At 40.9% G+C, this 17,317-nt stretch overlaps 3 protein-coding genes across 3 annotated transcripts; 1 reads left to right on the forward strand and 2 right to left on the reverse strand.

The window, feature by feature from the left end:
• Window positions 1-230: 230 nt before the first annotated feature.
• Window positions 231-1,741, forward strand: LOC126562566 (probable aminoacyl tRNA synthase complex-interacting multifunctional protein 2). The gene is made up of 4 exons (XM_050219111.1): window positions 231-416; window positions 566-763; window positions 839-1,079; window positions 1,362-1,741. Exons 1-4 carry the CDS (start codon window positions 231-233, stop codon window positions 1,739-1,741), a joined length of 1,005 nt encoding a protein of 334 aa, XP_050075068.1.
• Window positions 1,742-2,262: 521 nt separating this feature from the next.
• On the reverse strand, window positions 2,263-4,390 carry LOC126561000 (protein singed wings 2). Its single transcript, XM_050216950.1, has 4 exons — window positions 4,371-4,390; window positions 3,450-3,994; window positions 2,746-3,233; window positions 2,263-2,668 (listed from the first exon to the last, which is right to left on the reverse strand). The coding sequence occupies exons 1-4, from the start codon at window positions 4,388-4,390 to the stop codon at window positions 2,279-2,281; spliced, it is 1,443 nt and encodes a 480-aa protein (XP_050072907.1). The 3' UTR covers window positions 2,263-2,278.
• Window positions 4,391-15,156: 10,766 nt separating this feature from the next.
• Window positions 15,157-15,508, reverse strand: LOC126563422 (uncharacterized). Its single transcript, XM_050220066.1, has 2 exons — window positions 15,412-15,508; window positions 15,157-15,332 (listed from the first exon to the last, which is right to left on the reverse strand). Exons 1-2 carry the CDS (start codon window positions 15,506-15,508, stop codon window positions 15,157-15,159), a joined length of 273 nt encoding a protein of 90 aa, XP_050076023.1.
• Window positions 15,509-17,317: the final 1,809 nt, after the last annotated feature.

A 17,317-nucleotide genomic window follows, 5' to 3' on the forward strand; every position in this document is an offset into this window, starting at 1 on the left:
AATTTGACAGTTAAATCTTTTGACAGTTGTCAGCTGTTGACATTTGTCGTTTTGGTTTGCATCAGCAGCACGCATGTGGCGGAAAGAATGCAAAACTAGCTCGTAGTGCAAAGTTTTCCTTTATAACCAGCTATAGATTTCTCCACCATTAGCGTTGGTTGCGTGCTATGGTAATTGTTCAGCGGTGTATAGCATAAGCAATAGATATTCAATCGAAAAAGTGTTGCAAAATGTATCATCTCAAGCCGGTGATGAACCAGAATGTCGTGTGTGAACTTCCTACCTGCATGTACACCCTGAAGCCGTTCTGCACGTTTGCGTACGATCCGAAAGCGTTTACCGATAGCAACACTGGACTAACCGGCGGTTCCGGAGTCGATCCGATGTCGATTGAAATTGATAATTTCCTGCAAAAGGTTTCGTAGCTTGTTCAATTGTTTTCGCTCCCCTGTTTTTAGAAAGGATGCTTCTTTGTACTATCATTCCTATTCGTTTCCCCATCTCAGGGACGTTTTGTTAGCGCATATGTTTTATTTTTACCTTTTTGTTGGCTTTCTTATTGCAGGCAGAAAACGACGAGCTAAGAATGTTGGCAGAAAGACAGCAACGTGTACTGCAGCAGCTGACCGAACTGAAGAACGAAATTCTGTCTTTGCGCACTGAACTGAAGCTCAACGCAAAAGCACCTGCTGCTGCATCTGCTGCTCCTCAAGTTACCGTTGCAGTAAAGACAAAGGCTGAATTAAAAGCAGAACCGATCAATGTAAGTTTCAGACCTTTGCCGAGTAATGATTTGCCTCTGTTGCGGTTCGAACCTAACAATTATTTTCTTGTCCAGCTTACCTACTTGCAGGATTTCGTCGTAAATGCTAGCCCCGAATATGTTCCATACAGTTTGCTGGCGTTAAAAAATTTGTGGAAAGATCGTCTAAATTTGCACGTCGAATGTTTTACCCACTCGACGGTACCAAAGTTGAGTGAAGAGGCACTTAACTTCCAAACTGCCATTACGAACAGTACAGTGACGGCTGCTGCATCCAACCTTCCTCAGATCAAAGTGACGCTCATTTGGAAGAATGGTACGTATTTACTCTAGTGATGGCAAAGTTCCATTTTTTCGAAACGGAACGGAACTAGTATATTTTCTTAAAGGAACGGAAACGAACCTGGTAGGTTCTTTGAACCTTCTTCAACAAAAAATTAAAATCGTCGAGACTTCTCGCCTACCCAACAATATCGTGTATCAACCTTCTTCCTTAGAGAGGATTGCAAGGGTTCAAATACGATCCAATGCGATCGAATCTTCCGAATCCCGAATTTGCCAACACTAAAGCAAACATGTTTCCTCTTTTCCATTGCAGTTGGAGCGTACACCGAAATGATCACATCGCCCACATCCTACGTACCGATCTGTGGCGAGGTAAACATCCTTCGCTACTTATCCCGCTGTGGTCCGAGCGAATTCAACTACGAGCTACAGGACAACGTGGATGAGGTTGACTCAATTCTGGATGCGTGCTATCTGCTACTCAACAAGCAAAACGCTAAACAACGTCAACAGATTCTCCGGACGCTTGGTACGAAGCTGGGCAAAGCTGGCGGTTTCGGTGGTGCGGAAATGTCGCTGTGCGATATTGCATTTACCAGCGCGGTCAAGCAGGTGCAGCGTACGGTGGCTAAGGATATCAACCCAAACATGGCCAAGTGCATGGGACGTGTGGCGATTGCAGTTGGCCTGTAGAAAGTTGGATGCTTGGATATTGTCTTCGTGTGCCCCGTGAGTGTTGATCTCCCTTTTTTGCTATATTTATTCAGTTTCCGCATTTTCCGTGCTTTGGCTCATTCTCAATCGGGAAGCAGACAACTCTGAGACATAAAAGATCAAACATGATTATCAGAAATTGGAGCGTACACCTAAAAGAAACAGCCCGACGACAATAGCAACAAAACAGCAGCATAATAAAGTAACAGTTTTTATTTTGAAATAATTTGTTACAAACCTTCACAAAGCTATTACTAAAAGCTACCATGTTCCTTACACATACACGTATAGAAGATTTGAGAATCGATCATGCTTACATACGATTTAAGTCCCTGATTTATTTTCTGCTACCTCTTCGAGTTGTTTTTGTTTTGGTCGTTTTTAACGTAGATTGCCGTATCGTAACTATCACATTCAGTTTTGTGCTTCTACCACTTTACAACTACATCCCACAGTACCTTAAGTACAGCACTTGTGCTATGACTGCTGATACCACGATACTACTGGTGGGTAATATCAGGGCATCTTCATTATTAACCATGGCAGTTTACCGTATTTCCGGTAGTGATAGTAATCGTACGCCAGTTTCGTAAATATAAGCACAATTAGGGAGGCGAAGATTATACTTAGCGTGTTGTAAAACGCCGCCGTATTGTGCTCCGATGCACGGCATATATCGTTCGGTGTTACCGTCAGCACCGGTAGATACTGTTTCCGGCCATCATCATCGTTGATGAAGTAGCAGGTAATGTTGCGCGAATCCGCTACCAACGATTCGTGTTTGCGTAGAAACCGTTGAAATCGTATCGCAAAGCGACATCCGCAGCGCCAGGGATTGTTGGAAAGGTAGAGCTTCCCGACGCCCGGATTTCGCTCGATCGCGTGCTCCACACTGTACACGCGTATCTATTTCCGAAGAAGGTGAAAAAAGGGTTTAATTAGTTTGACCAGATTTTCTACTTGAATGGAATGGAATCATTTACCCGATTCAGTCGGTTTCCCCGTAAGCTCAGAATCCGGAAATTGTCCAACCATATCGTATCCTCCAGGATGTCGATTGTGGTGATACGATTCTCATCCAGATATATGTCCTGCACAGTTTGATAGTGTTCGTTAGTCGTTAAACTGTCCACGGACTGTAACTTGTTGCGTGCTATATGCAGTACGGTTGTGTTTCCGGGCAGGTACTGTGGTAGTTGGTAAAATCCTCGATCGCTACAATTGACCATGATCATCGGGTGGAAGGAAAGTCCGTTGTCGCTTAACCGTAGATAGGACACGTGGCAGCTACAGTTCCAAATTTCCTCGTGCAAACAACTTTCCCGGACAACTCGCTTGTACTCCATCGCAGTCAGAACCGGACGTCCGGTGTATTTCCAGTCTTTGCACACCAGCGTCGGTTTGTCGACGTATTGGCGTGATTGTTCCTTCAGTAACCATATCATGTCGTTTGTGCAATTCCACAGATTACCTGAAACGAAAAGGGATTGAAAAAACATAATTTGATGAAGCAAATGTTCAAACAAAAGTGATTCACTTTCAGAAACCAATTCTATTCATTTCCCGTGCAAACAAAATCCTTTTACCAGGAAGTTTGACTCACCACACCGATAAAGGGATTAGGATGATTTAGCTAGAATTTGATATTAACGCCATACGGCTCGTCTATCTTTATGCGAAAACTCACCCTGCAGATACACCTCCACGTGTCCGCTCCGGAACCGGTACGGTTGTATCTGTTCTAGCTCATTTCCTCGTAGGTTGAGCACTTGCAATCGTTCCAGTTCGTAGAATGCGTTCACACCGGTATGATTCAGCCGCGTGCCGGTAATGTTAACCATTCTCAGGTACGGAAGTGCTGGGAAGTCATGTGCCAGTCGTTGCAAGATGCGCCCCGTTACAGCTAACCTCTCGATACGCGGCACTAACCGACTCAGAACGATCGGATCGAACGTTTTCAGTGGCCAATCGCAAAGTATTAGCCAACGGGTGAGATTAAATTTGCCTCCGGCCTGGAACCGTTTCGTTTCAATGCCACGGAAGCAAACGGTTCGGTTCGGTGGTGTAAAGTAGCACACGGGACGGTTGCTGCTGGACGGAGGACTGGCGCCTTGCAGCTGTGACGCTGACGGTGGCCTAAGAGCGCACTCCTCGATGGCAACATTCTCCACCACGAGATTCTGTAGACTGAGGGGGAGTTGGGCGGTGACTGGGACGACCGCTAGAAGCGCTCTGTGTATCGATACAGGATGGTAGAAAAGGCAGTGGCATGAGTGGCGTAGAATTTAAATTGGGACAGTTTCGTTTCAATGAATGTTAAGTGGGAATCGATGTGCGGTGATGATGGTTTGTTGTGCCGCAGTCCGTGTACAATTGTGTTTAATGAATTCTCGTGCGCCAAAAAAAAAAACGTAGGCAATAAACCATTGCACGATGGATGTGATGCATGCTGAAGACTTGTTTTAGGCAAGTTCTATGTTTCTGGAATCACATATTAGGTCAAATAAACGGGAAAGTAGTTATAGAGCTATTAAATACACATTTTACCGTTAACTCGTTTTATCGCCAACGTGAATTCTGGGAGGTCTTAGACCAAGACCTCTTCTACTCCAAGATCGTCTCTGGCATGTTGGATTTTATTACCTGTTTACTATGCTTGGACGACTGTATCATGACTTCGTTAGGACTCGGGGTGCTCTTTTATGTTCATTTTATAATATTTTAGATTATTTTTCATTTGTACTTCAAAATCTCTCTTGATGTTGAAATTCCTTGATTACACTTCGATGTAAACGATCTCCTCGATACGCTTAGCGGCAGCTTTTTGGCCGGTTTTCGTCGACAAGCTCCATTCTTCTCCCAGGCAACGGAGAAGCCAGAAAACTGTTTAAACGATTTTTTTGATTATTTGTTTGCTGCTAGTTTTATAATATTGCTTTGGAGCTGTATAATTAGCCAAGCATGCGGGAAAATGGCCCTGAAAGGATTTGATACCGTTCCAGTCATCAGTACGCCGTTAACTGAAATATTATATTTGTTCTATTAGAACTATATTATATCGTTATGCATTCAGCTTGACTGCTCGCTTGGGACTATTTAATTGTGTCTAATTATTTTTTTTATCAATGATTAAAAAATAAGTGTGATTATGAATTATGTTTCTATCCTCTTCGAATAATTTAATCCAAAAATTACTCGCCAATATGATTTATCTTCAATCCCTGCAACGAGCGGGAAGGTTTTCTGGATCGAAGACCAGACCAACGACCGGTTCTGAAATGTCTGTTGACTAGCTGTATTGGTTTTCAAGACTAATTGATAACATCACGTAAATTTGGATAGTCAGTGCGGAAGGATAATATAAGAACCTCGATCCAACCGTGTAAAGACCGGCGTCGTTGTCGCCATTACTACCAGGCATTTTTTACCGCACTGTTATTATAATATATAAATTTCATTAGATGACCTCAGCGAACTACGCTCAGGTCCTTTTAACAACTAAATAGTTCCACATGACATACATTTTCATTCAAAAAGCCCGGTTTTGTAAATTGCCTCCCTGTGGTTTTGATTGAAATTCAACGAAAATCATCCAAAACATGAATGCGTTGCTACAAATTACTTTATTACAAACCGCGCCACCGAAAATTCAATAATGATTCATATTAGTTTGAGTCGATAGTTGCCATACTTGGGAGGAATTGAGCCCTAAAATAAGTCGTAGAATTCATCGCTGCTGCCACAAACATTGGAAGCCCTTGATTGCTTCTTTGCAGTAAAATTTTTGTAATTGATCTACATATAGCTACGATTCTTATAAAAATGTTGATGTAGAATTAGCTTAACTTTTCTATAATTGAAATAAACACGATTACTCATGCAAATAATGCGGACAGTTGAATCAAAACAATTTTATCTCACTCAGGTACCAAATCCGAACGTTTTTTGGGTTTTGAATTCATTTATCGTTATTTATGCGCTTAGCCATTCGAATAACAATATTTCATTGTGAAATGCTTTGTTTTTTGTGCATGTGTTTGTTTGTTATTTCCCATGCATTCGATTGAGCGCGCTCTGCACAAATAATGAAAACAAAAAATCCAATTAAATTGTTATGAAAAATACCGCCTTTTCTTTCATTTTTATCGGCCATACTAATAGCTGTCGGGTATCGACATCCATAAAAAATCGAAATCTGAAAATAAATCATAAAGCAACAAAAAAGCTCATCAGGAGTACCTTTAAAGATGATTCTATAATTTTTTTTTTTTGCTAACATTGTTTGCCGCTAGTATTTCAAACCTCCGTCTCGATGTTTATTTAAAGCCCTTGAATGCACCTTTGCTGTAACAAAAACCTTGTTTGACGATCTAGGGGTCGTCTCGCCCTTGATATTTTAGCGTTAGGGTTTTTGTTCTGTTTTCGTCAGTAAGTTCCATCTTTCTACCCATTAATGGGGGTGTAGCCAAAATGGTTGAACGAATTTTGTGATTATTTTTATTTAAAAAAAACACACACAAAACAACCATTACAAAACACGACTCATTATGTGAGGGGGATGAATAATACGATAACAAAAAAAGTCAAACAGAATCTGTACTGTGTTTCGATTGTGCAATGGTCTTTACTGAACTTGATCGGAATCATTCAAAAAACTGGACAGTTGTGTGTGATGGTTTTCTTGCGTAACTGAAATTCATTGTTATTTGATTTGTCTTTTTTTTTCTCTACTTTTGATATTTGATTTTTGTGAAGGATTTCACTAACGATGAAAGCGAGAAAACGTCAGGGCAAACTATTTGGAAGGTGGAGGAGAGAGGCTTTCGTTTGGATTATGCAAGCGCAAAAGGGGAAAATCAGAACATGAAAACCCAAAACTGTCAGTAACAAAAAATAGATTCCGAACAATTCTGTTTGGGGAATGTTGAATTTTGTCGTAAGGTGGGCGACCTTTCCCGACAAAAAAGCAGGCGAAAGGTTACTGTTTAACATTATTCCTTTAGAAAAAAAAAACCCTAAAAGGCCAACCGTGATGTAATTCCATCAATGGATGATTATCAATAAATGTTGCAGCAATAGAGAACCATTTCTTTGATTTTTGGTTTTTATAAATTCAATCGGACGGACTTGCTCTTGGGCTCTGAAGTGGTAGAGCATTATGAATGAGAGTACAATGTTGAAGTTGTTTTCGTAGTTGTACAATATTTCTATTGTACAACATCTAGATAATGTTTTAAAGTATTTTATCCGGACCGTTCAGCTGTAATGAGAATTTATTCAACTACGTGAAATTAATACAAGTCTAGTAGTAATCTAAAAGATGGCCGGCATGACATAGCTAGCAGCAAGCGCAGAGCCAAGAATAAGAAGCATGATTATAATTTAATCACCTCGAAAAAGGCACGAAACATTGTACCCTCTGATGGGAAATCCTTCACTGAGATGTAACTTTAGCAGGGCCGTGTGTAAGGTTGGGCGATCCTAACAGTATGCAATCTCTTTTCACTTTTGTTATGAAACAACCAGGCTGAGGGAAAGAATTTTTGAGGCCTTTTTTGTTCGGGATTATCCATCCTTGCCGTTGGTGGTTTGAGAGATTGTTGAGCGCACCATGGATTACAAAAAGCAATCTACTTGCATACTATCAGGCGTTATGAATCTGTTATGCTAAGATATCTACTATACGGTCAAGCTGAATCATAACAGATCGTAAAGTTACCGATAGAATATTTATTGTAAACGGAATATTTTCCCTAGTCATTCTTGAGTATTATTTTTAACTGTTGTAAGCAACCTCAATAATTTCATCCTTTCCATATTTGGACGGGTTGTTAAGGAGCGCTATCGGAACCTCAAACATGTCCGCCAAGCATCTCTTCACTGCAGGATACCTTTTGATGATGAAATGTCAACGATAAAGGTTAGGATATTTGTGACAGGGATGAGTCGGGTCTTGTTAATCATTACCAAAATTTTAATTACAGTTTTTCTGGCTCTACGCTCGCTCCCTGTTTAACTTTTATGAGCTGGACTGCCAGCAATGGCTCAAATGTCGCTTTGATATCCTAGCATAACGAGATTTCTGTCGAATACTCGTTAGCACTACACCCTACCATCCAGGGATGTGAGATTACATTGCCGGTACCTCTATACTTTAGGACGTAACTTTGTAGCAAAACCGAGACTCTCCCAACATTCTGTTGGTCCTAGTGCGTTGTGTCAGAACCGACAGGAATATACTTAATGCAAAACAAATTGCTCTTGTTTGACTCACTATTCATGAGAAAGCGAGAAATTGTTAGTATTCGTATTTATTGATACACGAGAACCTACAATTGCTGACATGAAACAATTGCATTTTCAACGAACGAATAATATAACCAAAATAATGTAGATAACTTCCTTATCCAATGGTACATATATACCGTGCCTTTAGCGCTCATGAACGGTTGATTGAACCATTGTATGATTGGGGGTAAGAATAAAACGAATCCATATGGAAACTTCGAACGACTGAATGAATGAATGGAGGATAAATTTGATTTACGCATTTTTTCTCTCATATTCTTCGCCAGGCATGTTGCAGCGATGGGCCAATGGTGTAACGGAAGTAACGGTAGTACACTAAAGGATGATATTAAAATAGTAAGGGATTCTCAAGAATTTCTCATACAAGGTAGAACTATTTCTTGAAACAGGCAATATGCCAAAAAGTACTATAATATTAGCTGAACGAGGTGCTGTAAAGCTTTCTTTGCCTCAACCCTTACAGGTTTTGTCTGAAAAGCTTTCCATAGTGATGCCCGGGCTTCGGATTATCTCAATGTAAATCCTTGTTTGGCATTACATCTCTTTGCTTCCTGGCCTTCCATCAGGACTATCGCTTTCTCCTGTGAATGTGTTTAAGGAATGGCATATTTGCCTTCGCAGAAAGCAATCTGTAGAACGAAAGTGCACGCACGCACGCACACACACACTAAACTGTTGCATAGTTGTAACCGAACGCTCCTTGTAGCGATGTCCCGAACTTTAAACATATCAACCTTTTCATGATTTTGTGCTCGTTTCGAGATGATAGCACACCCTTCCCGGTAGAAGTGATTAACTTCAGGGATCCCAAGCAGGTTGGTCCGGTGGAAACTGCGGCGGATGTCGAGCTTCCGGGAAGGTGGAATGGATGAGTGGGAAGAAAACAGCCTTTCTGGAAGGATCTTCCGGTGAAACTTCTCACAACATTTCCAAACTTGTGCCCGCACAGAAGTTGCCGGGCGCTTCAAATGCCAGGTATAGAAGGCCAAGGGAAAAAAAACAAGACAGACTTTGGTTTGAATTAGTTTCGTTTGAAAATTACGGTATCGAAGCATGGGCTTTGGGAATGAAAACTTTTCATCTGTTTTGGAAATGCTTCCTGAGACATGGTGGTGAGCGAGTAAAGCCTATCAGCGGCAAAAGGATACGTTGTCCTGGCTACGTGGAAGTTTATTTGCTGGTTGATAAGGATTGCGGATAAGTGAAGTGTAATTGTTCCGTGTAATTTTATGTAATGTCTTGTGGAAATGATACTTCGATTTGTTGAGATGCCCGACGACAGTTGATTAGATACAAAAACAGACAGATAAACACGTCTCACGTGAAGGCATCCGCTTTTCGACACAGAATGTCTGTATTTACAGAACGGCTTTGGGTAAACGATTGCCTACCGCAGTGTGTGGTTTCTGTTTACATAGCAATTAGTTAATTAAATCACCTCACGTTAGTGGTCAAACTCGTACGTACACAAAGAGGCATAGTAAATAGAGCTTTTTATTTATTTGTACGTTGTGAACAACATGGCCATTCAATGTGAACGAGTGTATTTCAATGGAGTGGAAAAAGAATGATACCGAATGAAGACTGTTGAAAGTACTGCTGACGGGATACTATTAAGATGTTTCATACCATTCACTTTAGGGATGCTAATCCAACGGATGGTCTGTGGGAAAGACACTACATTGAATATACCTTCCGTACTCAATAGAAATAGTATAATATTTACTATTATTTCAGTGTTTTACTCTTTCTCTTGACTCAAGGCTTCCAAAATTATGGCAGCTATCCTCATCCAGCTCGTGCCGGAGCTGAAATGGGTTACTAGAATTACTGAAATCACACAGTTAGATAGTCAGTCCTCACTACGATCGTAACGGTCCGGATAGGTTTTATACTCCGGTACTGCCGTGTGAAAACTGGCGCCACTGTGACCTGTACCTGGCCCGCCACTTTAAAGGCTTAAGTTATGATATAGTTTGATGAAAAACGCTACTGACATATCTGATGGTTTCGGCATTAGAGCAGCATTCGGTAGACCCGACGGCCCGTCTGCCAGTAAGGCAACATCGTCTCGGGAATACTGAATTTTACTGCTTACATATCCTAGGATCAAGGAACGAATGTTTTTTTAGCGTGATATTCGATTTATATAAGATTTTTTATATGGCATATCTATCTACAAAGAAAAAATCCTTATGAGATTCGATACCGGTCATGTTATGTGAATGATCGGGATGCTTCGTGAAAACTATTTTAAACAAAGCTGCTACAAAATCTTTTTAACTGGCATATTCAATTGCTCCGTGGCCAACCGAGATCGTTGGTGTCCCGTTGTGAAGCGATAGTTCTTGCCTGTGGTTGTCGTTTATTTTAACGTTCAACTGATACTTCCACATATTTTATCATTTGTGATGGGATGAATAGATCCTCCAGATGAACTTAAGATCTTACAAGAAAATCTCGTATCGTTCGTTCTATCTTACACAGGACTGATACAAGTGTGTGAAAAAAAGTCAAGAACGTCAGAAAATCCAAGATTTGAGTGATGAAATTGTGATGATTTCTTTTCCTTCAGCCGCTTAAAATTGCGAGGCACGTCATGCTAATGATAACGAACAACTCAGTTCGTTCCTGTTTTTTCGAAGATTTTTATTTTTCTTCTAAAAATTTAAAAAAAAAATAAGCAAAAGATACATTATTCTAGAAGGGTTCACTAATCGATGATGCCATGACGAGAGGGGGGTTACAATTTCAAATTCTACCCCACGTGTACCTTGCGTGCCGTAGCGCATCCAGAATGATCACAAACAAGAAAGAAAAAAAATCGATTCAACCCACAAGAAACTTCCATCGCAAATACGCACGGTAAATACCCGTTCCAAATATGGTGGTGGTCCCCCGTGTTGTGTGAAGTATTAGTGGTCAAACGGAAATACTTCCCAATTTTCGCACGCCTTTATCTTGCAGCATCTGGGCTAACAGTTTGACGCGAGTTGACTATTTTGCTTTCAGACGCCCGCATCACACATTACATTTGTCAGGCCACAAATTAGCGCCTCCAAAAATAATCCCGATCGCACCTAACGGGCACCTACTGTAAACATGGATTCAGTCGAGCGTGCTGTTAGTTCTTTTTCTCTCTCGTTCCTCGTTCCAATGTAACTATGCATATGCAATCATCACACGGTGATGGTCCTGCAAACGATTTCTCGGGTGCTTTTTAATCGAGAAACGAGCCCATGACATAGATACTTGCCCGGTGGTGATACCGATGCAGAAAAGGTACACCGGATGTGTGGGATTCATGCAGAAGAGGAATACCAATCTTCACGATGGGACTTACAACGTGTATGTCCTTCGGGCGTGTAGCTTTCTGTCCCTTCCCTCTCGTGCCCTGTCCGGATGCATTTATTTTTATGGCAAGAATTCATGTGTTGTGTGACGCTTTTCGGTAAGCTTAACCGGTTTTTATCTCCAGGGAGATGTGCCACAAGATGAAGATGATGATGATGCTGGTGTTGGGTGGTGTACAGAGACATGGGATTTATATTTGGGATTAAAATTATACTTACAAAACAACCACCACCAGTATGGTAGATGCGGTGGTGGCAATCCTCCGGCTGTCCGATAGTGAGGTACACACGAATCGGACAGCAGAAGATGATAAGCTGTCAGATGGTGTATAACGTCGTGGATCGTCAGTTGCCATCGCAACGGGTGTGGAACGGTGAAATTTGAGTTGTTTTTCAAAAAAAAACTTCGATTGAAACCACTTCATCTCCAAGGTAACTGCTAAAAGGACTGTTTAAAGACCTATTTCACATGTCATTCTAGTCACTGGTGTTGCTGGTGGAACAACGTGCTGCAGGATGATCAGCTGATCTGTAAGCTGCTTTTCGGAGGCTGTGCTATAATTAGCATACGTTTGCTTTCGTTTCTTACTAGGTAAGGTACACACGGGGAGATGAGCACAGGTGTTTTTTTTTTTGGAAGGTTGGTCGACTATTTTCGGTACGTTCTTTATAAGGTCAATGTCCATTAAACAACACCATATCTTGTGCTTTTCAGATGTCTTGAAACATGTTCACTTAAACACACACACATAAACGTATTCACTAGACGAGACGAGTGTCGCTTGATGTGGACGAGATCGAACCGTCCGAACGTGACGCGTTCCGAACCGCGACTGATAAAATTTGCGCGTGATAAAACGTCGTGTACCTCGGACGTGAGTTTTGTGTTTTTTACCATTTTGAATGTGCGTGCCGTGCTCGTGCCATCATCGGCTTTTTGGGTACTTCATCGTGTGTTGTTACTCTCTCACTCTCGATGAGCTTTCTATACGCGAGAATGTACGGGCTCTGGGTGAGGGGGCCAGAAAATACAAGGGTGCAATTTATACATACAACGCTCTAGTTGTAAAGGATGCTGCCGATCTGGTGGTATAGTAAGGCATCCTTTTCAGCGTGGATGCTGTTTTCATCTTTTCGTTTTTTAATTCCATGTTGACAGATGGATTTACTGTATCCCGCCTACGAGGGCGACGAGCGAACTCAATCGTTTCGTGTATATGAAGTTAATAAAATCCGGCGAGTTTGTTAGGCAAAACAAACCTCCCGTGATAGCGGAGGGTGGTTGTTTTTTATCTGATTACTGAAGTCAAATAAGAGATCAATTTCAATGCTATTTTTATTTGCAATGTAGAAAACGGTTGTGTCTGGAACACTTTTATACCCTTGAAAAACCGCCTGCATATCCGCGCTATGGCGGGTTGTCATAATGGAGGCGCATTGTCTTTGACGACTACACTCCTTGTGCTTGTTACGTGAGAAAATTTTCCAACTCTTTCAATCAATTGGTTTTATTTTTTTTGCGTATGCTGATGCTAGCGCTTCATTTAGCTAGACTACCGGTCTGGTGGTGCGATGCTACTAACTTGTGCTTATTTGTTGTTGTGATGATCGTCTATAAAAGGTGCTAATTGTTTTGAGCCTCTCTCATCTTACAACGAAGGTCCCCGGAGGTTAAGTCGTTGTGCTGGCTGAATGGTTTTGAGCGATGAACAATTAATGGGGTTTCGTTTCGTGATCTCATATGATAAGGGTACAGAATTTGGATAGCTGTTTGGAGAGTTGGACTTCAAATTTTGAATGGAAAGTTGCTGCGTTAATGAAGGTTCAATTTTAATTCTATAGCCAAGAATGTGAGGTATTGTAAAAAAATGCGTATGATAACGTATTTAGTAATCTAAAAAAATAGATTTTTAAAACGATTTTTTATTGACCTTATGTTGATATTTTATCCTCATTTTTAACTCAATAACCTCATGAGGGCTTGTAGCCTGCTATTTTCCATACCTTGGTAATAAGTCCTGCGTACAGAGAGACGTCCCGAATCGGATTAGTAACTGGTTCCTTTCTAGTACCAACTATTCGAACGGGCCGCTTCAATTTACAGAATTCCATTCCATTAATTTAAATGGATTTAAAAATTAAAATCTATGCTTTTTGCGATGCTTTAATTTATTTAACATACGTCTCATCAAAAGGAATTATGCTTTTCTTTGCTTAGCTGTCTGTTGATCCTACGTTTTGATCGCATAATTGACGAGTGTCAAAGTTCCCCAGATAAGACGGCGAACGTCGTTTATTTTTGTAGAGTGTTTACTGCTCGGTCGTCGTTGAGGTAACAGGATCCGAATGTCCTAACACGGGGGTGCGGATCGCTAAAGTCTACATGTATTGGTACTCCTTAACAATTTTAGATGCGTTTTATGATCATTCGGCTGGCTTCCAAGGGCTGTTTTTGTCCAGAAAAAAATGATCAGAAAGTAGAGCATACCGTCATAGACTCTTACGACTCAACGCCTGTTTTTAATTCCTGAATTAGCCACTATGATTATTTCCGATATTAAAAAAGGGGCCCAGTGGTGAGGGCGACAACGGCGCTGTTCTTCATACGGTAAGACCGGGGTTCAAATCCCATCCGGACCGTCCCCCGCAGTGAGGGCTGACAATTCAATTACGAGGTATTGGCAGACTAGTTAGCCATTTGATGGCCGGCATGACCTTGAGAGGTCGTTAAGGCAAAGAAGAAGAAAAAAAAATGCCTAACCTTATCGTTGATCATGATGGATCTTGTCTGGATGTCTTGGACTATTTCCTAATATAAAATTGAAGATGTAGAATTTTTTCAGTAAATCTTTTTCTCTTGGCTTTACAAGCTTCTAGGTCATGCCAGCCATCTAATGGCTTACTAGACTTGCGAATATCCTCTAGCAGAATAGTCAGACCTCACTACGAAGGAATGATTCGGATAGGAACCCCGGACGTGTAAAGTTCAAAGACTGGCGCCACTGTTGCCTCTACCAGCCTGCCGCCACTTTTCAATACATAAAATTTGTAATATAAAAAATGATGAATAGTGAAGGCGATCATTAGGACTTACAGGATCATCACAGGGTGGGCGGGCTGGTTGGTGTAGGCGACAGCGGCTCCAATCTTCAAACGACAGGTCCGGCGACATACCCCCGTAGTGAGGACTGACTATCCAACTACGTAGTATCGGCAAGTATAATAAGCCATTCGATGGCCTTAGTGGTCATTAAGCCAAGAAGAAGAAGAACGGTCATCACAAGAAAACTCCTTACAAGCAATCTTCTTGATGTGCACATAATACACTAAACGCTGGAAACCGTTGATAACAATGAATTTATTTTTTATCCAAATTTGTTATTTAGACGGTACAGGCACGGTAACGTGCTATTGTGATGAATCACATTTTTTGCCAATAAAATATTTTATATTTGCCTTACCATTTCCAGTTCCTCAAAAACGTTCTCGACTACCGGATTCTGTTTTGTCGAGTTTTTACCATCAAGATGCAAGTCTGATATCGAGTCTGCCTTTCGAGAAAAAAAACGGCATGTTGTTTATTTCGGGGAAGATCGAGTAGAATGGGTCTCGTCCGCTGCTATCAGCGCGTGTCTGCATATTATCTAATCTAAGTGTACAGATCTCATCAACTGTTTTCTTGTTGCCTACATTACTTGTCCACCAAGTGCTGCGTCTTGCATGAGGCTTACTTTACACGTACGAACAGAAGCAACGACCGATCGTGCACGATCCACGGCGATAGCCACGTCCACGGCACTGGGCAGAACAGGTTGGATTTGTGCAGGTGAGTGTCTGTACCATGGCACTACGGGATTGAACACCGCTCGCCGACGGTAATTCATAGGCTTGCAGGCGCGATTCCGAATCTACACATCCCCGTGTGCGAGGTAATACGGTACGTGATAAGATAAATGTCTTTTGGTAAAGCACACGGTAGTTACTTACTTAGTGACAGTGGGTTAGAAGATGCCATCTCGGCAAATGCTAGTAGCAGCACTAACGTTACACTGAACAGTGTAATCAATTGCATTCCTGTACGCATTATGTTGCTTTCTTTCTTTCTGCTCGTTATATGTCACGAAAACACTGCACCGCTGTGAACACTATTCTGGGGAAAGCGAAGGCTCCGTAGTCAAAAATTATCTTCAACCGACTGACGTCGGTACGGGTAGAAACAAAATCATTTATATTGAGAATAGTTGTTTGTGATTTTTCGCATTGCTGATATCGGTTCTACTTCCTCCCCCCTTCGGGACTCTAACACCCTTCTGGTGAAGATACTAAAGGTCGTCGATTGTCGATGATAAGATCGGACGACAGTGGGTAGACCATGTACGGAACCATCAGCTGCCAATCATTACGGTGCTACCTACGATGTTACTGTTACAGGTAGAACTGCTACAGGTGGGTCCGGTAGAACTTCCTTTTCCTCACAGCAGGAGGAAGCAGAAGGGATGTTGGTGAGGAGTATGTCCGCATCATGAACAATTTTTGGACTATTGGTTGTATGTTTCCACAGTTTTACGATATGTTATTTCCGTGCATTCCATTGCGTTGATTGTGTCTCTGTCGATGAGCATTTTCATTCAAAACAAATCACGATCGGGATGTCTTTCAAGTAATGTAATTTGGTCGCTGTTATTAGGCAAATCGTTGTCGGGATTAGTAATATAAATCATCCATTCAACAAAAAAACGTAACATAAATGATAAGGAATATTTTCAAAACATGTCCGATGGCTCTACTTCAATGAAAATTTTCGTTGGATGCAAGGCCTGGATAATCAAAGGAATTGCACGAGCCAAACTAAAACCATAAAGAAATTTAAACCATGCTCGCATATGCTTCGTGAAGAGCTTCTGCACCAAATCACTCAGAGGTGTAACCGTTTGAGTGCATGACGACCTGCGAAGGTCATGCTACTATCTTATGGCTTAGTAGACTTCTTCTAATACTCAACCCTGAACCTCTAGAAGAGATTTTGGGATACTCTCTATTTATTTGAAGGATATATCGTCTTTGAGGTACGGGTTTGAATTCTGAATAATTGCGCTCTTTTTTCATATATTCCAAGATCTATTTTCTCAAAACGCGATATCAAAAAATGAGATAAGATCAAAACTTCTTCTACTTCAGCTCTTTAGCCGAAATCTGTCAAAGTGTCGATTAAGATCGTGATAGATTCGTTTTATTTATTTGGTTAGCATGGCCTTGGCCTTATTGCTTTATTAGTTTTACGTTCAGGGTCCTAAACGTTTGTGATCATCCTGCAGGAGTAACTAAGTATGACTGAATCCATTTGATGGAATTCTTGTGCTGCTGAATGTCACGCACAAGAATCAATCTTATGTTTGCAGATATTTGTCTTCTTCGGATGTTTGCTAATGCTCACTTTTAGCCGACGTATGATGGCCCTATTAGTGATTCTAATCAATTATTTATATTATATTATCACGGCTTATCGCCGTATTGTCAATTATAATTAATTCATTTAGTTCAAATCAATTTTAAGTTTATCAATGCGTATGTTAGGGTAAAGGATATTCCAAAACTGATTTTATTTTGATGTACTACATATTTAAAATTTAGCGATTAATGTTGACAATCAGTAACTACAAAATAGAATACTTATCACAAATTATATTAACGGTGCATCTAATTTAATGATTTCTAAGAGCATATTGGGTAGAAGAAGATCTAAAAAACTTAAGAAGACTTTGTCCTATTAATTTAGGTTCATTTCAAAGCGATGCAAAAAGCATGCTAAACTTTATAAACTCATAAAATGAAGAAAGTTAATCATTGGATATGAGATATATAAATGCATATCAGATTTCCTACTCCACCACAA

Source organism: Anopheles maculipalpis, chromosome 3RL (assembly GCF_943734695.1).
Source record: "Anopheles maculipalpis chromosome 3RL, idAnoMacuDA_375_x, whole genome shotgun sequence".
In the NCBI taxonomy this organism is placed as follows: domain Eukaryota; kingdom Metazoa; phylum Arthropoda; class Insecta; order Diptera; family Culicidae; genus Anopheles; species Anopheles maculipalpis.